The following is a 24,722-nucleotide window of genomic DNA, read 5'->3' on the forward strand; positions in this document are numbered from 1 at the left end:
AAAACAAAAACAAAACAAAACAAGCTCTGTCTTGGGACTTTTGCACACGAAAATACCCTTCCCCCAAATGACATCTGTCCCCAGAGCTCCCTTCTTCACTTCACTCATTCTGCTCTACCGGATCCTTCTTAGGGAGCCCCCCGCCTAAGTACCTGCTTAAAATCCACCTACCCTCCTGGCACATCCTGTTCCCTTCCCTGCTTTGTTTGTGCTCCTGACACACCACAGTGGAGTGGCTATTTTCTGAGTCAGCTCAGCCACCACGAGGATTTTGAGATGTGATAACTAGAACTTCTCAGAAGATCCTAAATGCATCCTGTTTTATTTCCCATTCTCTTCCTGAGAATGTAGTTTGCTTTTTATTTTCTTTTACTTTTCTTAGTAGCATATTGGGCTAAATTTCAAGTAAATCAGAATGGGGGTGGGATGGCTCTTTAAAGGGGAATGTATACATTCACGGAGCCATTTTTCGGTTGTCACAATGACTGGTGTATGATGTGTGTGGTGTGTGTCGGGGGCAGGTGGAACCTGCTGGCATTTAGTGGACAGGGTCAGGAATGCTAAATGTCCCATGGTAGCCAAGACTGTTCTGCCCAGGGAAGTGTCTTCCTACCCCAAATGCCAATACCACCTCTACAGAGAAACACTCTTTTTTGTTTCTTTTTTTTTTTTTTTTTTTTTGAGATGGAGTTTCGCTCTTGTTACCCAGGCTGGAGTGCAATGGCACAATCTCGGCTCACTGCAACCTCCGCCTCCCGGGTTCAAGCGATTCTCCTGCCTCAGCCTCCCAAGTAGCTAGGATTACAGGCATGTGCCACCACGCCCGGCTAATTTTTCTTTCTTTCTTTCTTTTTTTTTTTGAAACAAAGTCTCACTGTCGCCCAGACTGGAGTGCAGTGGCGCCATCTCGGCTCACTGCAAGCTCCGCCTCCTGGGTTCACGCCATTCTCCTGCCTCAGCCTCCCAAGTAGCTGGGACCACAGGTGCCCGCCACCATGCCCGGCTAATTTTTTTGTATTTTTAGTAGAGATGGGGTTTCACAGTGTTCACCAGGATGGTCTCAATCTCCTGACCTCATGATCCGCCCACCTTGGCCTCCCAAAGTGCTGGGATTACAGGTGTGAGCCACCGCGCCCAGCCCTCGCCCAGCTAATTTTGTATTTTTAGTAGAGATAGGGTTTCTCCATGTTGGTCAGGCTGGTCTTCAACTCCCGACCTCAGGTGATCTGTCCGCCTCGGCCTCCCAAAGTGCTGGGATTACAGGTGTGAGCCACCACGCCCAGACAGTAATATATTTTTCTATCACCTTCACTGATAACCTTTCATTCTCTAAGAGTATTTTAAATGATGTCTCCCCAGATCCGTCACTTGCTAACCTGTTCCCTGGCCCATTCACACAAGGTCTTGAGATTCTCCAGTTCATCCTCTTGCTCTTGCCACCAGTGCAGTGTCATCTCTAAACCTTGGGGTTTCACCAAGGGGATTCCCTCCTTCAGAGTCGGTGTAAACGGTAAACGAGCTGAGCCCCAACTCTGGCTCAGAGGCCCCCACTATTTTCTCCACCCGGAGCAACATCCTTTTATTTCACCCTTTGTTCCTTCCTCAAGGCCAGTCTTCCATCCATGACAAAGCCTCCTCCCACAGTGACCCATTTTCCTTAATAGCATTTGGGGTGGGACCTTGTCAAAAGCTTTTTGCAAATGAAAATAAATTACATCTGCTGGTTCCCCCATCCACAGGCATTTTCACCCCTTCAAAGAGCCCTGGTAGATTAAAGGATTTGTAGGATTTGGGGTTTGTATGGGCTTCTATGCCCAGCTCCTGAGTTCTTAGCCAAAACACCTGCAAAGGGGGAGGCTTGAGCTGAAGATACAGATAAACAATATTGGGGAAATGGATATCTCCAGGAACCCTTCCCACTAGGCTGACCTGCTCCCCATGTTCTAAAACCTTTTCCAGGACAGTCACATCTCCTGAATTCCTGTCCAGGGACCTGGGATTCCTTGAGTAATCCACCAGTGCGGCCTATCAGGTGAGCTGGGCTCTAGACGTCTTGAAATGAAAAAATGTCCCTCGTTCTTCTAGGGTAAGAGATCTGGTAGGCAGACCTCAGAATTATAAATATGAACAAAAACAAAAACAAAAAAAACCCCAAAACCTGTTATACCTTGAACATCTATCTACTGTCTACCAGGGTCTTTCCTTTCCAACTTTTAAAATCGCCAACCAAGCCTATAAAGGTGAATGCAGTGACCCCAGTTTCGCCATGAAAAAATGGATGCTCAGAAAGGCAAAAAAACTTGCCCAAAGTCACGCCATTAGGAAGTGGTGCGCTGGAACCAAGGCCTGTCTAGGTCAAATTCTTTCAATTTGGGAAGGAAACACTATGAACCCAGGCCACTGCTCACCCTCCTGGAGAGGGCAAATGCTCCCGGTCACCTCTGCCTACTGCAATTCCCAGGCTGTATTGGGAGTACTGGGAACTGAGTCATCTAGGATCTGTCCTCTTAAATGGACCAGAGGTGTTAAGAAGCACAGTCCATCCAGGCCACACAGCTCATGATCTTGGTAGACTAGAAGCCCATCCTTCCTCTCACGGATGATTGGGATTCAGTTAAGCCCATCTCACCCACAGGTTCTGACTAAGAACTCCAAACTCTGGACCTAGATTATTTTAGTTCACACCCTGCTTCTCTACCTACCACTGATGTGATGTTCAGCAAATTACTTCTGTGTCTCAGTTTCCTCCTCCAGTAAAATGCACACAATAATATACCTATCTTACAAGGTGTTTATGAAGATTGTGAGCTAAGGAAAACCAAAGTGCTTACTAGATGCTTGGCACACAGTAAACGTTACACATAACGCTTGATTTAAAAAGGAAAACCCAGCCAGGCACGGTGGCTCACGCCTGTAATCTTAGCGCTTTGGGAGGCTGAGGCAAGTAGATCACTTGAGGTCAGTCAGGAGTTCAAGATCAGCCTGGCCAATATGGCGAAACTCCATCTCTACTAAAAATGCAAAAATTAGCCGGGCGTGGTGGTGCGCACCTGTAATCCCAGCTACTTGGGAGGCTGAGGCAGGAGAATTGCTTGAACCCAGGAGGTGGAGGTTGCAGTGAGCCAAGATCGTGCCACTGCACTCTAGCCTGGGCAACAGAGCAAGACTCTGTCTCAAAATAATAATAATAATAAATACAATAAAAAAATTAAAAGAAAAACCCTTGGTCACACCCAAGACAAAGGCACCCCTGGCCACCCCTTTTCTCCTAATCCCTTGCTCTCTTCCTGTCCTCCTGCCTCACAAGCATTAGCCTGTGCCATCTGGTGCCCCCGTCCTTGGAGTGTACCCTCCCCTGTATCCTTGCCCTCCTCACTGATTGCTCCTCCCACCCTCATGCTCACCCCAGTTGCACTGCAGTCCTCTTCAGTGGTGCTGTCCTTCTTCCAAACCACACATCCCTAACACTCAGGAGTGGGGCGCTGTTGTCCTCCTCCATTCCCAATGCTCCTTCCCTCTTCATTAAAACAACAACAAAACAAAACTCCCGGCCAGGCGTGGTGGCTCACGCCTGTAATCCCAGCACTTTGGGAGGCCAAGGTGGGCGAATCACCTGAGGTCAGGAGTTTGAGACCAGCCTGGCCAACACAGTGAAAACCTACTAAAAATACAAAAAAAAAACCAAAAAACCAAAACCAAAAACAAAAAAAACCCAGGTGTGGTGGTGGGCGCCTGTAATCCCAGCTACTTGGGAGGCTGAGGCAGGAGAATTGCTTGAACCCAGGAGGGGGAGGTTGCAGTGGGCTGAGATAGTGTCATTGCACCTCAGCCTGGTCGACAAGAGCGAAATTCTGTCTCAAAAAAAAAAGCCAAAACAAAAACCCCCACAAAACTCCTGTTCCTTTAAGGCCAGAACCACACGGCTGTCTTACCTTCCACATCTCATCCTTAGAATGACCTCCCAGCCAAATTCACTCTTTTCATTCTTTGAAGACACCAGCACTGGTCAGTCTTCGTCTCTGCCCCAAACTCTGATACTGGTTCCAAAGGTCTTTAGAGCCCAGGTGGACAGCCCGTCCAGCACTGTGGCCTTCTCATCTCTAATCACCCTTCACTCTGCCTCACAGCAGAAGCCCCCCTCTTATTGTCCTCAGAAGGCCTTGTCATCCCCCAGAGCTGTTCCACCTCTGGAATGCTCCAGTTTTGGACCACAACCTCCCGAGTTATTCCCCACCTCATGTCTTCTCTCTTCCTGAATCCTTTAGCTATCCAACAGAATTTCGTGTGATGAGGGAATTTTTCTTTATTAGTGCTGTCCAAATTAGGGGCAACTAGGAAAGTAAGCTCTCCACGTTACTCATTTTTAATTAATTCAAGTTGAAATTGAAGTAGCTACATGTGGCAACTGGCTGCCATATTGAACAGCAAGTTCTAGCCCCTGGCCTCTCTGTTTCCTCTTCCATCCTGTCCTGTTTTCCTTCTCTCTTTGGCATTGTCGCCCTGGCCCATCACATCAGCCACCCACTCCCCTTTCCTTCTGTCCCACCTCCTGGAAAACACTCTCAACTTGAGATTAATCCAACTGTCTCTTTCTCTAGGTCTATCCAAAGTCTGCTGGGCGCTGCTGGGGTATGTGTGTCCCATGGCCTTGCTGGCTGCCATTCTTTCTCATAGATAGTCACAAACTTCAATAGATCCTTTGACTCTGCCCGGCAAGCATTATCCTCTTCTCTGTAATGACCTCAAACCTCCAGTGCTCCCAGCTCCCCCACCCATCCTCAGCAGATGGTGTCACTTCCTATTTCATTGAAACAAGAGATACTTGGAGACCACCTGACCACCAGTTTTACAAGCATAGTTTTATCTGCCTTCCACCTCTCTCCTCCTGCTGGCTCCAGTTCCTATTAACATTTAGGCATGGTCAAATAGCCTTATCTCACAAACAACAATAAAAAATCCCAACCTTCCCTCAATCCTATGTCACCTTCCTGCTGTGACCCTATATCTTTCCTGCCACTTATATTCACACTTTCTTGAAAGTTGTCTACACCTGCTATCTCCACTTTCTCACCTCCCTGTTCACTCCACAACCCCAGGCAGCCTGGCTTCTGTCCCTACCACTCCCTGCAACCGCTAGTCAAGGTCACCAATGACTTCCTTGTAGTTTGATCCAAAGGACTTGTTTCAGATCTTATCTTGACCTTTAAGGCATGTGACTCAGCGCTGCTCAACACCACCTCCTCCCTTGCAACACTCTTACCCATTGGTTTCTATAACATCCGAGTCTCCTGGTTTTCCTCCTCCTACTCTGGCTACTTAAAAGTTTTCTTGAAACTGCCGCATTCTCCCCCTCCTAGGGTGATCCGTCTGGCTTCACAGGTAAGACAGTGTGCCAGCAAGGGCGTTTCCGCCTCTCAACACATTCCTTGAAGAAACACCCCGGGGATTTGCTTTCTCACCCAAAATCTGCACTGTTGGGTTTTGAACTCCAGTTTGCTCCGTGGATCCCGCTGCTCAGAGCCTGACATGCCTTCGCGGGTGTGTATTTATCACCGCCACTTTGAGAAGCTCTCACAACACTTGGACATCTGTTTTTTTCATTTGTCCCCTCAAAAGACAGGCTGCATTAGGAAAGGACACTGATGAATTAGAGGGGATGGGAGAGGCTGTAGAGTGGTCAGAAAACAATGTCCCATGGGAAATCATTAAGATAACTGGGAACATTTTGCCCAGAAGAGAGAAAACCGAGGGGTGATAGAGGACTGGTTTCAAAAATCTGAAGAGGCAGAGAACCTTGATCTGGGCTGCTGTGTAGGGTAGCGTTTGAGCCACCTGCAGACTTAACAGAGAGGGGGTTTTGAATGGACGTAGAGGAGTTCCACTGTATTACAGAAGGTTCCAGACCTCCTGGATACAAGGTGAGTGAGACAGTTCTGCCCACCAGGAACTATTAAAGATGATAAGAATAGACCTAAATGACCACAATAAATTTGGAAGGTGACCCTGCTTATCCTCTCCTGAAGACCCCTGGCCTAAGCTCAGCTGGCAACATAGAAAAGCCACAGTCCACCGAGAGCCATTTCAAACTCACTGCCATGCAAAGGCCATCAAGAGCTCTGCAGACATAGGCCAGGCGCAGTGGCTCACTCCTGTAATCCTAGCACTTTGGGAGGCCGAGGTGGGCAGATCACAAGGCCAGGAGTTTGAGACCTGTCTGGCCAACATGGTGAAACCCCGTCTCTACTAAAAATGCAAAAAAAATTAGCCAGGTGTGGTGGTGGGCACCTGTAATCCCAGCTACTCGGGAGGCTGAGGCAGGAGAATTGCTTGAACCCAGGAGGCGGAGGTTGCAGTTATGCCGGCAGATCACTTAAGGTCAGTAGTTTGAGACCAGTCTGGCCAACACGGTGAAACCCCGTCTCTACTAAAAATACAAACAAATTAGCCAGGTGTGGTGGCAGGTGCCTGTAATCCCAGCTACTTGGGAGACTGAGGCAGGAGAATCGCTTGAACCCGGGAGGCAGAGGTTGAGATTGCGCCACTGCACTCCAGTCTGGGCAAGAGAGCGAGACTCTGTCTCAAAAAAAAAAAAAAAAAAGGAAAAAAAAAAAGCTCTGTGGACAGAAACAACATTCAGGAGGAAGGTACCTCACAATCCAGTCTTGTAGATGCTCCAAAATGTACCGCAGTCAGGTGTGTGGCACTGAGCACCCCAATTTGCTTCTTTTCCATTCCTCCTTGCTGGAATGTCTTTTCCTGACTTGGGTTTTGGTGCGATGCCATCAGCTTACATTCAGGGGGATCACAGAAACTGTCCCACCAAGCTTATTACCCGGCACTGTGTTCCCTTTCTGGGCCACGCCCCCACGAGAAATTCCTATCTGATTTTAGTACCAAGAATAGTTGTAATTCCCTTGAGCAGTAGGTCTGCTTGTATCTCATGGACTCTGGGAATTGTGTAATGAACATGGTCTCCTCATTTTAGCTGCAGGAAAGCTTAAGGACAAATTTGTGGCCCACCCAGAAGAGGTGTAGAGGTTGGAACTCCAGGGTGCATTCGACCTGCATTCTCATCCTGACTCTGTCTCCCTTCTTAGCTTTTCTTTGTTCTCTTACTTCATATTTTACTGTGCAAAATTGAGAACATACAGCAAAGGTAAATAAAAATCACCTGTAATCTCACTATCCCAAGATAACCACAATTAACTGTGTTGTCTTTTTATGCATACTTTTTAAAAAATAAAAATGAGATTATACTGTGCATATGTTTTTAATTTGCTTTTTTCATATTATGTCATGAACATCTTTCCCTGTAATTAAGTGTTCTTTAAATGATTTAAAATTTCTGTATGTATCAAGTGATCTCATACTAGCAGCTAACATTTCTAAATGCATGTACTATGTGGCTGGCTTTATGCATATTTACATTTGCATATATGAGAAGGCATATTTATATGTGTTACAGAACTGCAATCTGTATGTCTATATCTCATCAGCTATAATATTCTAATGTGTCAACTCACGTGATGCTCACAACCCAGTGAGGTAGATTGTATTATCTCCCTTGTACAGACGGAGGAAACCAAGGCATAGACTTGCCATAGTCACACAGCTGAGGCAGAATTTGAACGTAGGTACCCTGGCTCCAAAGCGTTTCCTCCTAAGAGCTACGCTGCCTTTCAGTATACCATTGCGATTTCACAGGCCACCATGGTTAGCCATTTCATTTATTTCCCTTGACCTCACTTTTGTTATTTTGTCATATTTTATGTACCCTTGTAAGTTACCTGAAATCCTTTCTGCCACAAGGTGAGGCAAGGCATAAATAAACAGTCTGGAGTGTGGTAAATGGCACAAGAAGGCAAAGCTAAAGTGCTACCCTGGGTGGTGAGAAGATGAATCCAGGCTATCCTGCAATGGAATGGATGTATTTTCTTGGGCTGTGGTTAGCTCCCATCCCTGGAAGAGCTGGCTTGGGTGGCCGTCTCTCTGGGAGACTGGGGAAGGCCTTCTTCCAAGGAGAAGGAGCTGGGCCAGATGAGCCCCGAGGCCCCCTCTTAGATTCTCAGGGCTTATGAAAATGCCAATAAGACAAACTGAGGCACTAAAGCAGCAAGGCAGCCCTTGGGTCAGAACTAGGACCTGGGGCTTTTCATCCGGGTCTATTACTGGACCACACATCTACAACTAACAAATAAACGAGCAGAGATTCCGTTCCAAACTCTTGGCCCAGTGTATTCCTTTCCCAGAGCTCTCTGGCTGCTGTTGCAAGATGGCCAAAGGATGCTGTCACTGTCCTCAGTCTTTTTGTTGGGGTGACGGAGAATGAGGCAAGGAGGGGCTGGGTGGTCCCACAGATGCCCCATGACACCATCATTCGGCAGGGTTATCCATTTGACACATGCCCTACAGTGGAAGGAGCCCAGGCTTCTCTTCCTGGGTTTGATGTTTACTTGAGGGTTGATCTTGTGCGAATTTCTTCAGCTCCCGAGACACTCGGTTTCCTCATCTGCAAAATGGAGTTAATACAACAGCAAAGCTGCTGTGGAGGTCCCATGAGTAGTACAGGGCGTTGCACCCTTATAAATGCGGTTGAGAAAGTACCAATAGGCCTGCCTCAGGGGATCTGGGGAGGGCTGGGCTGTCCCCATGCCTGAGACCAGGCAGGCCCGTCTCGGAGGGGCTGTGGCTAGCGTCTAGGTGCTGCCGGCTTCCTACCCCTTCAGCCTCCGGCCCACCACAGCTCCCTTGGCCAGAACGAAGCCGCGTTCCCGACAGACAGGCTCACGCACGGTGACATCCGTGGGAGTGCGGGCGAGCAGCCCCTCCTTGCCGGACCCCCGGGGCTTCGGGAAAGAATGGAGAGCAGGCAGAGGTCACATCCTCCTCCTCTTCCTCACGCTCCCGGGCTGTGTGCCCACAGGGGCACGGCCCTGTGCGCGGTGCCACCGGGGCCATCAGACTGGGTTAGAGGAAGGCCCGACCTCCGCGCAGCAAAGAAAACAAACACAGATGTGTTTGGCTGGGACCCGGAGGGAGAGAGTGGCCCCCTCCCCCCGCCCGCGCGCTCCCCCGGGCGCGGGGCTCTCCGGGCGGCGCGGGGCCGGGGCGAGGCTGACAGTCCTCGGCGGCCCCTCCTCCCCCACGGGGTGCGCGCCCGGCCCGGCCCAGCCCCCTCTCCGGGGTTTCCCCGGGCTCTCTCCTCGCTTTCTCTTTGTCTCTGCTGTTCTTTCTCGGGCTCCCGGGTTCCCACCCGCCCGTGCTCTCCCTCTTGGGCGTCCCGGGCGGGTTCTCTTTAACTTTCTTCTTTCCCGGGGTGAAAACTTTGCTCGGAGCTGGCGGCAGCTCGCGGACGTTATTGGCCGGCGCCCCGCCCGGCGGCCCCGCCCCCCGCCCCCGCGCTCCCCTCCGCCCCTCACTCCCAGCGCGAGTGGCGGCGGCGGCGGCTGCGGCGGAGCCTTCGGGGGCGAGCGCGCGTGTGTGTGAGTGCGCGCCGGCCAGCGTGAGTGTGTGCGCCCGGGGCGCGGGCAGGGCAGCACTCCGAGCGCGGCGGGAGCGGCGGGAGCCGGGCGGCCGCGTAGTCACTCGGGCGAGAGAGGCGGCGGCGGCGGCGGGGCCGGGGCCGGGGCTGGGGCAGCGGCGGCCGCGCCGGGCATGGAGCTGGCAAGCCCGCGCTGAGGCGGGACGCGCCTGCTAGCAGCGAGCGAGAGGCTCTCCGGCGACCGGCGCGCGGGCTCCCTGGCGGGGCCAGGCAAACTTTTCTTTCTCTTTTGCCCCCTCCAGAGGTAAAGTCCCCAACGCGGACTTTCCAGTGGGGACGCGATCAGGGGGCATCTGAGAGGGACCCCGGGCTGCGAGAGGAAGGGACGCGGGCCGTCCGGAGTCGGGGTCCCCCAGCTCTCCTGCGCCCGAAACTTGGGGTGCGAGGCGGGCTGGCTGCGGACGGTGAGATCGGCTCAGGCATGCCCCTCGGGCGGCGTGGAGGCGGCGGTGGCGGGGAAGCAGAGCGTTCTCCCGCCGGGCGGGGAAGAAGGGGCGCGAGCGGTGCGGGCTTGGAGGGCCCCGGCTTCGCCGCCCGCGGGACTTTGTGGGAGAGAGGCGGGCAGTCGGCTGCGGGGTGGGTGCCCAGGAAGCCGGGCGTTCGGCCGCATCCCCGCTCGCCACCCCGCCGAGAACTAGAGGGCGCGGGGCCGGCTGGCTGAGCGCAGCTCTCTTCTCTCCGCAGGCGCCTTCTGCGGCAGGCGGACCGATCCTCGGCGCGGCAGGGCCGGGGCAAGCTGGACGCAGCATGATGCGCGCAGTGTGGGAGGCGCTGGCGGCGCTGGCGGCGGTGTCGTGCCTGGTGGGCGCGGTGCGCGGCGGGCCCGGGCTCAGCATGTTCGCGGGCCAGGCGGCGCAGCCCGACCCCTGCTCGGACGAGAACGGCCACCCGCGCCGCTGCATCCCGGACTTTGTCAATGCGGCCTTCGGCAAGGACGTGCGCGTGTCCAGCACCTGCGGCCGGCCCCCGGCGCGCTACTGCGTGGTGAGCGAGCGCGGCGAGGAGCGGCTGCGCTCGTGCCACCTCTGCAACGCGTCCGACCCCAAGAAGGCGCACCCACCCGCCTACCTCACCGACCTCAACAACCCGCACAACCTGACGTGCTGGCAGTCCGAGAACTACCTGCAGTTCCCGCACAACGTCACGCTCACACTGTCCCTCGGCAAGAAGTTCGAAGTGACCTACGTGAGCCTGCAGTTCTGCTCGCCGCGGCCCGAGTCCATGGCCATCTACAAGTCCATGGACTACGGGCGCACGTGGGTGCCCTTCCAGTTCTACTCCACGCAGTGCCGCAAGATGTACAACCGGCCGCACCGCGCGCCCATCACCAAGCAGAATGAGCAGGAGGCCGTGTGCACCGACTCGCACACCGACATGCGCCCGCTCTCGGGCGGCCTCATCGCCTTCAGCACGCTGGACGGGCGGCCCTCGGCGCACGACTTCGACAACTCGCCCGTGCTGCAGGACTGGGTCACGGCCACCGACATTCGCGTGGCCTTCAGCCGCCTGCACACGTTCGGCGATGAGAACGAGGACGACTCGGAGCTGGCGCGCGACTCGTACTTCTACGCGGTGTCCGACCTGCAGGTGGGCGGCCGGTGCAAGTGCAACGGCCACGCGGCCCGCTGCGTGCGCGACCGCGACGACAGCCTGGTGTGCGACTGCAGGCACAACACGGCCGGCCCGGAATGCGACCGCTGTAAGCCCTTCCACTACGACCGGCCCTGGCAGCGCGCCACGGCCCGCGAAGCCAACGAGTGCGTGGGTGAGTGGGGTGCGGCGGCGGAGCCGGCGGCGGGTGGGGGCGCGGGCAGGAGGTGCTGGGCCTCGCAGCGGCGGGTTCTTAGGAGCGCGGGTCGTGGGAACTGGGGGAGGCGCGTTCGCGGATGCCCGGGACCCGGGAGGGCTGAAAGCAGGTTCACTCGCCTCGCGTGGCCCTCGTGGTGGACGCCTGAATTTGGGCCCAGTGCTCTCTGCGAAGCCAAGAAGCAGCAGGAGAAATGTTCCCGGGAGGGGGTTTGGCAGAACATTTGCAGACAGGTCTCCGCTGACCCTGGATCCAAACGCAAACATTCATTGCCTTCCCCCTCGTTTGGACGCTGTGATTCACCTCCACCCACCCCCCTTTCCCAAGGCTGCAGCTGGGCTCGCCGTTGGGGACCCCGGCCCTGTTCCCGGGAAGTTCCAACTCCACATCTACAAATCCCTTGGGAGATGGCAAAGAACTATTTGCGGTTTGGGGTCAGTTCGATGCCCGACGAGTATCATTCCTGCCCTCCATTTGTCTTCATGGTTTGAAACTATTTTGTTGTCTCTCTTGAACAGCGTGTTTGTGTTAGCAAAAGAAGAGTGATGTGATTTCAATTAATTACTATCTACCGATTACCAAGGAGCGTTCAGTAATTATTTTGAATGAATTCAATTTTAGTCTAAAAAAGTATACCAGGTTTTTTTTTTTGTTAGCTTCAGGCTTTGGTGAAATTAAACAGTTTTGAATTAACTAAGGGTCCAGCTTCTCACTGTTTAAATAGGGTTTCATTTCCTGAAAGAGAAATCTGACAAAACCGGGTAAATACGGCTGGGTCAGAAATGAGGCTTAAGAAGGATACGTTCTGCTTCTGAATTGGACAACTTCGCTGCTGCAGAAGCTCTCAGGAATCAGTTTCTCCCCAGAAAAAAAAAAAAAAAAAAAAAAAAAAAAAAAAAAGGAAGAAAGAAAAAAAGGAAAGAAAAAGGGTGAGGGGAGATAGCAAGACTACGCCTTACTTTTTTCAGTATGGGAAGCAAAGCTCCAAATCCCACATTTATTTCAGTGAAAATTATTTAGTCTGTAAATGTCCCATTGGGTGTGCATCCTTTATGAACGTACAGATTTTTCCTCTCCCTCTCCCCATCTCAAACAGCCAGTGTGAGGCTCTTCCATTGCTTTGCCCTCTGAGGCACATTACAAAGTTTGCTGGTCCCCACAAACACACGTTTTGAGATCTGGTTCTGATTAATTGTGTCATGTTGTTGTCGAATAGTTTGTGCCTCATGACTGTGGATGCAGAGTTTTGAGCAAGGGAATGGAAAACATGTCTTGGAGGGCCGGGTGGCCGCAGAGGCCCAGTCAGACGTCCTGGTCTGAAGACGCTGGGCCTCCCGCCTCCTGTTGCACGGGAGGCCTCCATTTTTACACTCGTGTCCTGCTCTGTTGTGTGTCCTCTTTCTTTTAAGGATCAGAACTAGTCTGAAGACACTTTTCAAGATTTCGCAGAGAGAGAGAGAGAGAGAGAGGAAAGTAGTTACACTCTGACTTAGTGGTCTTCTAGAATAAAATTCCTTTGATCTGCTCAATTCCCTCAGAAATGTTGGTTTTTCCCATCTCTTCTTTTCCCCCTCCTTCCTCTTTTCTTTTCTTCCCTTTGTGCGTAAAAGCCCTTTATTGACATTTAAAGGGATTCCCAGGGTTTTGCTATCAGTTTTAGTTTGTATGTGCATATGAAAGATAACTTTGTCTTGTCACCAGCAGGGTCTAATTGGACAAATGCAAGTGAATACATTTAGGCGAATAAGCTTGATGCGGTGGTGAAATTTCACTGGCTTGAAGATCTGTCTTAGCGTTGGTATTGTTCAGATTCACCATCCACCCCCAGGTCTTGCTGTCACTTTGGATGTGGACACGTAACCTGCGTTTGTTATCATGATGGTCATGCCCTTGAAATAATCTCTACAGTTTAGGATTTTGTCTCTTGACCAAAACACTAACTATGCACACAAATTGGATTGACCTTTTTTCTTTTTATTGGCTAAATTGAGCAATCAACATATTAACTAATGTAATTAGTAACCGTTTTTGTTCAAAAAGTTTAATTAGGCTTAATAAGTACATAATCTACATGACAAATGATTGGCTAACAATATTTTTCTGGGTTTTACTGAAGTTATTTTAAGTCCCAGCAGTTAAAGTATCTTTAAATCTTGCCAATTATTCAGTCATCTCATAAAAGCAAAGCCAATTGAACTATGTTAAAGTTATTTATAGTTTCCTTTTTGAATAGATGTTCTGATACCTTGTAGATGTAGCTGGGAACATCAGATTGAAGTTCCCATAAAGTCTTAATTGAAGTCTTAGTGATTTTTCCATCATTCTGTAAAAGAGAAAGACAGCAAGGACAATTTAGGGGTGATTTACAATGAAAGGTCGAGCATTTTATGAAAAGGCCCTGTAGTGGAGATATGCGAATGAATTAGTATTTGACAGGTGTTCTGAGATACTAAAGGGCACGGTGCTAGGAAAAAGCATTAATAAATCCTTCAAAAGTAACTTTGGACTATCAGAGGCTCAGATTTTCCTCCCAACATAATCTCTTCTTGTGAATTTCACACTGTTGACATACAAAGCCAAGCTACCCAGAGTATTTACAACTACGTCAAAGTCAAGAAGTATATATTTTTAAATTCCTGTAATCAGTCTTAATAACAGTGGGCCTATTACTGTGCTATTCGGTCTTTGCTTTTATAAAATAATGATACATGATTTATAATAAATTGAAATGGTAACCTTCCCTAGGTTAACCCTGCACCCTCCCACCCCCCACAACAAAAACCCCCTAACATTTACCAAGTTACCAATATTATCATTTGACTGAACAGTCCTTCAACCTAGGGCCATGGTCCTTATAGATGACTAAGAAATGCACATGTCTGTATGTTTTCTTTGGTCCAGTTTTCTTTTTGGTGTTGTTTCAAAGTCAAGCTCCCTATGGAATAAAATGTGAACTTTCGTAAAGCCCAGTTATATTTTAAATGCAATTTTGGATTTCTTCCGGAGGGGGGGAAGAAACAACCCTCAAAACAATATGGAAGACAAGACTATGTATAACGTTACAGCCTTGACAGCTCTCAGTGGAATAACTAAATACTGTCTTCCGCCCATATGTATCGGCAGTGTTCACATGCTTTTATACACATGTGCATTCACATTCATTGTGTAAAGAAGTACCCATGCATGGTGGGGGTGTGTGTACATTCAAGGCAAAATGCATGAACAGTTTTAAACCACCTGGGTTGCTAGGCCCCTTTCCCCCCTCCCTGCCCTTCCCTTTTTTCAAAAGAGCATCTGAAGACCATATTGTGTTTCATAAATTATTGACATCAGTTTCAATCATTGTCCCCCTGACGTCGGAGCTGTGTTAGCATTTAGTGCCTGACGAAGCATGCTGTTTAATCTTACTGTGGAGTTGTCAGCATGAGCCTGTGCCTGGCTTGAGCTTATGAAAACTTGTTTTGCAACTCACTCTGTGGCGTTGCATTGCCCAGCTGTAACCCAAAACCCACGTGGAAGATGTATCTGCAAGACAAGCACCGTGCTGGGTTGGCCTCTTATAGTCGTAGGTACCCGCAACATAATGCTCGTAATTGTTTAAACATAGCTTTGGGTTGGGGATCGGGGGCATGTCCTCATGCTGTCAATAGCTCTGGTGCTTCCGTCCACCCTCATTCATCCCTGGCAAGAGAGGGAGGTTATATTGGAGGTGTTGCTGTGAGAAATCCGATGCCCCACTAAAGATTCTTGCAAAAATCAGAAGGCTAAAATTATTTGCTGCTTAGTCCAGAGCCTGGCACATAGCTATAGATGAGTGAACGTTTTCAATAGTTATAGTAATTATTGTGATTATTGTCATTATGATTAACCTTGGAGGACTTATTCTTTGCCAAGCACTCACATTAATTTAGACATTTAATCACTGTGACTATACTAATTATAGGGACTGTGATTGTATTTCTTTTAGAGATGAGGAAACCATGGCCTAGAGACATTAGATGGTTTACCCAAAGTCACAGAGCTACTGGATGGTGGAGCTGGGACTCCAGCCTGACGTTTGTGCTTTGCTTTGTTGCATCCACTGTGCTGCTTTGCCATAGAATGAATGGATGGGTGGATGGAAGAATGGATGAATGAATGAATGGCAGCAATACATCCCTGTGTAGGAGAAGAGCTGGCACACCTATTACTTCTTGCTAGAACTGGGCATGGTTCCCTAGTTGTGTTGCATTATATATTTTACATCACATTATATTTATTACATTTTGTTATATTATATTCATACATACTTAACATGAAGTTGTATATAAGAAGTTTTCTTTTAGCCATCAGGCCTGCTGGGAGCTGGGAGCTGGGAGCTGGGACTATGAAATAAGAGGGTTTAGATACTTTCCTGGGGGTTCTTGACATCCACAGGTGTTGCTGATGGCCTAGTCTTTCTTGATTTCAGGGCCTGTGATCTCCCTCAAAGGTGGTGAAGCTGGCCAGCCTGGCCAACATGGTGAAGCCCGGTCTCTACTAAAAATACAAAAAATTAGCTGGGCGTAGTGGCGGGTGCCTGTAATCCTAGCTACTAGGGAGGCTGAGGCAGGAGAATCGCTTGAACCTAGGAGGCGGAGGTTGCAGTGAGCTGAGATTGCGCCACTGCACTCCAGCCCTGGTGAGACTCTGTCTGCAAAAAAAAAAAAAAAAAAAAAAAAAAAAAAAAAAAAGGCCTTCTCTTTTTACCCTAGTGTTCACCATCCCTTTGCTTCACCAGAATGTATTGAAAAAAATCCAGGAAGTGGCTAAAAGTATTGTTGCCAAAGAGAGGAGGTGGATGGGGGATGGTGTGTCCCGGCCACTGGTGTGGTGCTGCTAGGTACAGTTGACATGAGTCAGTGGCACAGGGCTGTCGTGAGTGAGGTTCTCTGCTGGGGTCCTCATTAGCACCTGGTGACCGGGGACCTCCAGGCAAGGAGGCCGCTCCCTGGTCCACCCAGAGTGGGGAGACAGGTTTGTCAGGGAAACCTTCTGGGGTGGGTCTGCGTGTTTCCAGGCTCTGCCGCGCTCTCTGTTAGCCCTGCCCAGTCTTCTCTCTGACCTCCTCCTCCTGTAGAAAAATGAGATCCTCGGAAAAGTATTTGAGACTTTATGTCCAGAGTAAATATTGGAAAGGCAGTGGGTTGAAATTCAGATGTTCCCAGGAAGGAATCCCCTCGTTTTCTGCTCACAGCTGCTATCGATATTTCCTTCTTGAGATGAGTTGTGCTTTTCATTAAGTAAATTTTTTGTCTTGGGATTAAACCAACATTGTATTCTTAATAGACTTTTATGTTTACACTTCAAAAGTCCACTGGATTGTTGCTCATGTTATCTTGATGGCTTCTACCGTGTCTGCGATGCACACCGCCTTTACCAAAATAAATGACTCTCTGGGGAACTGGATTATAAAACAGCCTTATCTACGGATGCACAAATACGGATATTTTGTGAGCCAGGATTTTTTTTTTTCATCCTTTCAAAAGTGTTAATCATACCTTGGGTTTCTGCAGTGCCTTTCATTATAGGGAGACGGGAGGTCTCGGAGGGCTTTTGAAATGCTCAGGACTTAAGCCTAATACTTGTAGAGCAGCCCACAGCATTTTGCCTGTCGTCTGGAAGCCCTTGTAGTCTCTGCAGGCTCAGAAGGCATGGTGTTGGTCTGGGTGGCCTGGGAGCTGCGGAGTTTAAAATGTCCGTCGAAGGTGGTTGTGGGGTTGCGTCCTGAAGACAGACCACAAACTCCTACTGAGTGCCAGGCATTGTCCTAGGTGCTTTATCTGTGCTTTGTTTCAATTAATCAGATTGCCACAAGGAACGGAAGCTTTTCAAAAACAGACGTCCTGGCCACCAAAGGGCAGCTTTTACACAAACGGGACTAAGTGTGGATAAGTCTGCAGGGCACATCTCGGCTTATTCTGTGACACTGTTGCATACAGAGAGAGCAGGGGGTATCGGGAGCGTTTGTTTGGAAGCCTGATCACATAAAAGCCGTGTCCTATTATAGCCAACTCGGAGGGACGGTTGTTCTGAATAGTGCTTGAAAGAAAGTGAGCTGCCTGGGCCAGTCCTCTGGACACGGCCGTTCACCTCAAAGCTATCTGCTCTCATGAGGTTTGACTTGTGTAGCACAACTTAGTGAGTTCAGTATTGCATTCTTGCCTCCTTACTCCAAAAATGGATCTCTGTTGTAAAGTAAGAAGTAGATTTTAATTTGCCTTTTAAAAGTTACATCATTGGTTGGGCACGGTGGCTCACGCCTGTAATCCCACACTTTGGGAGGCCGAGATGGGCAGATTGTGAGATCAGAAGATGGAGGCCATCCTGGCCAACATGGTGAAATCCCGTATCTACTAAAAATACAAAAATTAGCTGGGTGTGGTGGCGCGTGCCTGTAATCCCAGCTACTTGGGGAGGCTGAGTCAGGAGAATCGCTTGAACCAGGGACTCGGAGGTTGCGATGAGCTGAGATTGCCCCACTGCACTCTAGCCTGGCAACAGAGCGAGATTCCGTCTCAAAAAAAAAAAAAAAAAAGTTACACAATTTATGTGAATTTCCCCCCTTGTCAAAAGGCAGAGACCCATTCCAATTGTCAGTCTTTGCCTATGGAGATATGGCTCCCTCTTCATCCCCAGCTCCTGGGAGGCCTTGGCTAGGTGTGTATTCAGCCTCAAATACATTATTTTGTGCCAGTTCTCCCCTCTGATGGAGAGAAGGGACTGTGGTCATGTGATTGATGAGAGGCAGAATGTCTCCCATCAGACCCGTTTCTTTTTCTCCCAGAGCTTAAGTTCCTGCCCCAAGCCTCTTCCACAATGGACAGTTCTATCAGAGGCAGCTGCTGGCACTCAGAGCACGAAGGAAGATACCCTCCAAGGGGGAAAAGGGTACCTATGGTTTAGGAGTACTGCCAAGCAATAGAAAGCTGTGCTCCATCCTTGCCTGTGTCTGGGCCACCCCCAGCAATCCCCCGTCCTTCTGTCATTGGGATTAGTGTACTAACTACAGTTAGGGTGAAATGAATTCACACTGCAGTGCACTGGTGCATGTGAAGAAGACCTAGAGGAAAGATGATTCTGTGGTTGGGTGCAGTAGCTCACACCTGTAAACCCAGCACTTTGGGAGGCCGAGGCGGGTGGATCATGAGATCAGGAGTTCGAGACCAGCCTGACCAACATGGTGAAACCGCTTCTCTACTAAAAATACAAAAATTAGGCGTGGTGGTGTGTGCCTGTAATCCCAGCTACTTGGGAGGCTGAGGCAGGAGAATTGCTTGAACCCGAGAGGCAGAGGTTGCAGTGAGCCGAGATCGCACCACTGCACTCCAGCCTGGGTGACAGAGCAAGACTCAGAAAAAAAAGAAAAGAAAAAAAAAGAAGAAAGATGGTTCTGTAAGCATAGTAGACCTCTGGGTTATTTAAAGGGTTCAAGTAGATTTGTTGGGTGAGAACTTTAAAAGCAGAAAGTAACACTCCAGTTCACTTCCCAACTCAGCTAGTGCCTTGATGAGGAAGGTGCTAGAAGTCTGTCTCCCTGGAGGATTCAGGACTGGCCTATGTGAGGTCTCAGCTCTCTGTGCACATGGTCATATTTTAGTTGGGGGCCCATCCGTGCCCCCTCCTGGCTGGTGCTATTGCTAGATTTCCTAGATTTTTCCCGCGTCTTTTTCTGCCTAAAGATAAGAGAGATTATTGGTTGTCGTGTCCAATTTTCACACATTCCAGAGACTCCACACTTAAGTAAGACAATCTGGAGGACTACAGGGACCTGTAAAGGGGCTGGCTTTAAATAACTGAGTCCTATATAAGGAAATGAGATAGATCTCTGAGTTTCCTGAGGGCCTGTATGCTGTGCTGCATTCCATATTTGAAGTCCCCAAGTGAGGGACACTTCCTGCCTGCTTGATTGCCATTGTCAGGGCTTCTGATTTCGTCTGTTTCTGCTTGGGGTGGCCGTGGTGACTACCCAGCAAATAAATGCACCACCACTCCCGCATTCTAAAACCAGGGCAGACGGCAATCAATTGCAGCATGCTTTCCTCCGAAGTCCAGAAATGATCTTATAATATTAGACTCCTCAAAATAACTAACTCCTTAGGCAGAATTAGCCCATGAACTGAAAGCTATTTGCCAGCCATTTTTGGTCCCCTTCTGAAGACCTTCCCCTTTCCCTTCTCCAACCTGCAGACAGAGAAGTGCTTTGTATACATGGACAATTCTGGAGCGTTTACTGTTCAGGTGGCTCTGTTTGGTCTGGGCATGTAAGGAAATGTAAAGTAGACCAGGCGCAGTGGCTCACATCTGTAATCCTAGCACTTTGGGAGGTTGAAGCAGGCAGATCATTGGAGGTTGGGAGTTCGAGACCAGCCTGGCCAACATGGTGAAACTCCATCTCTACTAAAAATACAAACACAAAAACAAAACTAGCCTGGCATGATGGCCCACACCTGTAATCCTAGCTACTCAGAGGCTGAGGCAGGAGAATCTCTTGAACCCGGGAGGCTGAGATTGCAGTGAGTCGAGATCATGCCACTGCACTCCAGCCTGGGCGATACGGTATCTCAAAAACAAAACAAAAAAAAAGAAAAGAAGTGTAAAGGGGATGCCCTCCCTGCAGGTGAAATATGTTTCCGTCGAGGAGGCTGTGCACGTGAGAAGGTGCAGATGTGTCCACTTGCGCTAACCCTGAACGCGGGTGGGTGCCCCGAGTGAGGCATTTTGCTGAGTGTCTGGGGCGCAGGGAGGGGCCGAGGGTCTTGAGAGGAAGCGCATTTTGGATTTGGCTCCTGTACCATGGAAGGATTGGATTTTAGTCCACATCACATTTTCCTTCTGCATTTGTTCTGTTGTAGTGTTTTTGTTTTCTCCCATGCCAAGAATTGGAGAGACCATGGTTCCCTGAAAAGAGGGGTGCCCCCCGGAATGTGCGCCCTGACGTTTCTGGGCAAGGCCTCCAGAACTGCCTTGGATTTTGAAACAAAAGCTTATCACTACCCCTACACTCAAAAGAAATTATGCCCCAACCTGGGCCAGGACCCTGGTGCCTGAGGCTTCCTGGGGCTTCTCACACCTGAAGGTCCTTCCTTCCACTCAGAACCACGTCTGTGTGGTATTGCGGGACAAGGACTCATCTCCGTCACAAACCACTGCCCTCAGTGCTCTGCTTACGTTTGGGCTGGTGCAGAAAGTGCCGAACAAGAATAGTTCCAATCCCAGCATGAAAAAGAAAACACATTGTGTTTACAGATACGGAATTTGGCATCTGAAACATGAAAGTACCTTTGGATTGGGCGGCCCCAGCGCAGAGCTGTTGGACACGGCCGTCCCCCCTGCCCTCAGCCCTTTGGCCGGCTTGTTTTCCTCTTCCCGAAGCCAGACCTCAGAGGTGGGCAGGTCGATCTCAGCCAACTCTTTATTCCCACACCCAGCCCTGTCTCACTCTATAGTTCAGAACCGGGAGAGAATTCACGGTGAGAAAGTGCTTGGCCTTCTGAGCTGCCATGAGGAAGGAAATTGCTTCTCGCTCCAATCCACAGAAATCAATCCTTCTTTTTTTTTTTCTTTTTTTGTCAGAATCTCACTCTATCGTCAAGGCTGGAGTGCAGTGGCACCGTGTCAGCTCACTGCAACCTCCGTCTCCTGGGTTCGAGTGATTCTTCTGCCTCAGCCTCCTGAGTAGCTGGGATTACAGGTGCCCACCATCACACCTGGCTAGTTTTTTTTTTTTTTTTTTTTTTTTTTTTTTTAGTAGAACGGGTTTCACCATGTTACCCAGGCTGGTCTCGAACTCCTGACCTTAGGTGATCCACCTCAGCCTCCCAAAGTGCTGGGATTATAGGCATGAGCCACTGCACCCGGCCCAATCCTTCTTAAACCATGTTTTTGGGCAGACTTGCATCCTGGTACCCGGAAATGCTAGAGAAGAATGGGGCTGAACAGTCCTATTTCTTACCTCAGTTTATTGTTTGAGTGAGGGGTAGAGAGCTGTTTTTTTTGTTTGTTTGTTTTAATTGAAGATGTCTGCAGAAGAAATGAGCCACGTGTAAGTGAAAGTCAAGTTGCGATTTTCCTGATCTGTAGAAAGTACTTAGTTCTGGCCAGGCACCGTAGCTCACACCAGTAATCCCAGCACTTTGGGAGGCTGAGGCAGGAGGATTGCTTGAGCCTGGGAGTTTGACTGGGCAGCATAGTGAGACTCCCGTCTCTACAAAAATAAAAAAAGAAAATACTTAGTTGGCCGGGCATGGTGGTTCACTCCTGTAATCCCAGCACTTTGGGAGGCTCAGGCAGGCGGATCACCTGAGGTTGGGAGTTTGAGACCAGCCTGACCAACATGGAGAAACCCCATCTCTACTAAAAATACAAAATTAGCTGGGCATGGTAGCACATGCCTGTAATCCCAGCTACTCGGGAGGCTGAGGCAGGAGAATTACTTGAATCCGGGAGGCGGAGATTGCAGTGAGCAGAGATCGCACCATTGCACTCCAGCCTGGGCAACAAGAGTGAAACTCTGGCTCAAAAAAAAAAAAAAAAAGAAAGTTACTTAGTTTTAAGTCAAGATCAGAGAGCAGAACATTCTATCTACTAAAGTGTGAAATACCAAGATACATGTATTAGGGCAATGGTGAGAGAACTTCAGACTGGCTGGGTTTAAATTCCAGTTCCACCAGGAGTGTGGATTTGGGTAAGTTACTTAAGCTGTCTATGCCTTTGATGCCTTGGTGTCCTGGGGCTCACCTCAAGACCACCTTGATAGATTGGGTGGGGTGGGGATTGTGAGGAGCCTGGTGTTCTGCCTTGAAAGAGGGCTCAGAGGAGGGTTACAGGAAGGAGACCCAGAGGTAGGGTTCTGATCTTACACCTTGGGATTTTATCAGCACACATTTCGATAGCCTTCATCGAAGTGAGATAGCCTTTATTAGTGAGATTTATGCACAGTTCTAAGCTGTTTATACGTATTACCTCATTTAATCCTCATAATAGCTCTATCAGGGCTCGTTATTCTTTTTTTTTTTTTTTTAATCGGAGTCTTGCTCTGTCACCCAGGCTGGAGTGCAGTGGTACGATCTCAGCTCACTACAACCTCCGCCTCCCAGGTTCAAGAGATTCTCCTGCCTCAGCCTCCCAAGTAGCTGAGATTACAGGTGTGCACCACCATGCCCAGCTGATTTTTGTATTTTTAGTAGAGACGGGGTTTCGCCATGTTGGCCAGGCTGGTCTCGAACTCCTGACCTCAGGTGATCCGCCCGCCTCGGCCTCCCAAAATGCTGGGATTACAGGCGTGAGCCACCGGCGCCTGGCCTTGTTATTCTTAAGTAAACTTCTTTATTGTAGTGTAACACATGTAAAGAAAATCCCATGAATTATGTGTCCAGTGCAAAGACTATTCATGATATGTACACACTTGCATAACCAGCACCCCCGTCAAGAGCATACCAGCAACCCAGAAGCTGACCTGTGCTTCCATCCAGTTACCATGCCCCCTGCCCACCGTACATGGATTTTGATTATTTTTGAACTTGGTATAAATGGAATCATATTCCGGCTTCTTTTGCTCCATGTTACATTTGTGGTCTTCATCCATGTGTAGTAGTAGTTTCTTAGCTTCCATTGCTGGCCTGTATTGTGTGATATAAATGTATCACAGGGCATTTCTCCACTGCACTTATGGCAGGCATTTGGGCTGTTCCCAGGTTTTGGCTATTAACAGTAGCACTGCTGTGACCATACTTGTCCATGTCTTTTGATGCACATCTGAATGCACTTCTACTGGGTGTGTGTCAAGAAGGGGAATTGCTGGGTCCTAGGGTTTGGGCATCTGTTCAGTTTCACTTTTATTTTTTTTAATATTTATTTATTTATTTATTTATTTATTTATTTATTTATTTATTTATTTTGAGATGGAGTCTTGCTCTGTCGTCCAGGCTGGAGTGCAGAGGTGCGATCTTGGCTCACTGCAAGCTCCGCCTCCCGGGTTCACACCATTCTCCTGCCTCAGCCTCCCGAGTAGCTGGGACTACAGGCGCCCGCCACCATGCCCGGCTAATTTTTGTTTTTTGTATTTTTAGTAGAGACAGGATTTCACCATGTTAGCCAGGATGGTCTCGATCTCCTGACCTTGTGATCCACCCGCTTCGGCCTCCCAAAGTGCTGAGATTACAGGGCTGAGCCACCGTGCCCGGCCCACTTTTATTTATAACATTTTTTGAGACAAGGTCTCTGTCACCCAGCCTCCTGTCATCCAGCTTCCTGAGCTCAGGTGATCCTCCTGCCTCAGCCTCCTGGGTAGTTGGGATCACAGGTGCACATCACCACACTTGGCTATTTTTAAAACATTATTTGTAGAGGGTTGGGCATGGTGGATCATGCCTGTAATTCCAGGACTTTGGGAGGCTGAGACAGGCGGATCACTGAGGTCAGGAGTTCAAGACCAGCCTGGCCAACATGTTGAAACCCCATCTCTACTAAAAATACAAAAATTAGCCGGGTATGGTGCCGTGCACCTATAATTCCAGCTACTTAGGAGGCTGAGGCATGAGAATTGCTTGAACCTGGGAGGCGGAGTTTGCAGTGAGCCAAGATGGTGCCACTCCACTCCAGCCTGAGCAATAGAGCAAGACTCTGTCTCAAAAAAGAAAAAAACTATTTGTAGAGACGGGGGTCTTGCTATGTTACCCAGGCTGGTCTTGAATTCTTGGGCTCAAGGGATCCTTCCCTCTCAGACTCCCCGAGTGTTGGGATTACAGGTGTGAGCCACCATGGCTGACCTGTTCAGCTTTGATAGACAGTGGTTAAATTCGCTGTTTAGTGGAAAGTGGTTGTACAAATTTATATCTGTATACAATTTTACAGGCAAAGAAACTGAGTCACATGGAGGTTAGGTAAGTTGTCTGAGGTCACACAGCTAGCAGATGGCAGAACTGTAATTAGAATCCAGGCAGTGCAGCTCTCGAAGCTTGCTTTTCACCACTGGGCCAGGTCGTCTCTTATCTTTTTTTTTTTTTGTAGAGACAGGGTCTCGCTCTGTCATCCAGGTTAGAGTACAGTGGTGCGATCACGTCTCACTGCAGCCTTGAACTCCTGGGCACAAGCAATCCTCCTCCCTCAGCCTCTCAGAGTGCTTAGATTACAGGCATGAGTCACCTGCTTGGCCTGCCACTTATCTTTAATCTACATACTCCCTGTCAGGAAAACTAATAATACGGGGAAGCAAAGGTGACTTTGTACAAGTCTCTTTACTTCTCTGGGCCTCAGTTCTCTCCTGTAAAATGAGGGGTTGGGTTACAAAGGTCATGTAATGATATTCTATAGGTCAAGTGGAATATACTGCTTTCCTGAGGACTTCTTCAGTCT

At 49.3% G+C, this 24,722-nt stretch overlaps 1 protein-coding gene across 6 annotated transcripts in view; it reads left to right on the forward strand.

Annotated features, from left to right (window-relative positions):
- NTN1 (netrin 1) overlaps nt 1-24,722 on the forward strand; it is a 245,339-nt gene that overhangs the window by 9,322 nt on the left and 211,295 nt on the right. For 2 of the 6 annotated variants that reach the window (XM_077970352.1, XM_077970354.1), the window contains exon 2: nt 10,226-11,306. In XM_077970352.1, coding sequence (XP_077826478.1) covers nt 10,289-11,306 — 1,018 coding nt within the window. In that variant the 5' untranslated portion in view covers nt 10,226-10,288. Of the gene's footprint in view, nt 1-9,221; nt 9,503-9,617; nt 9,946-10,225; nt 12,042-24,722 lie in introns of those variants that run through there. The other 4 variants (XM_077970356.1, XM_077970355.1, XM_077970353.1 and 1 more) reach the window with 4 other exon arrangements.

The sequence above is a fragment of the Macaca mulatta genome, chromosome 16 (assembly GCF_049350105.2).
Source record: "Macaca mulatta isolate MMU2019108-1 chromosome 16, T2T-MMU8v2.0, whole genome shotgun sequence".
NCBI lineage: Eukaryota > Metazoa > Chordata > Mammalia > Primates > Cercopithecidae > Macaca > Macaca mulatta.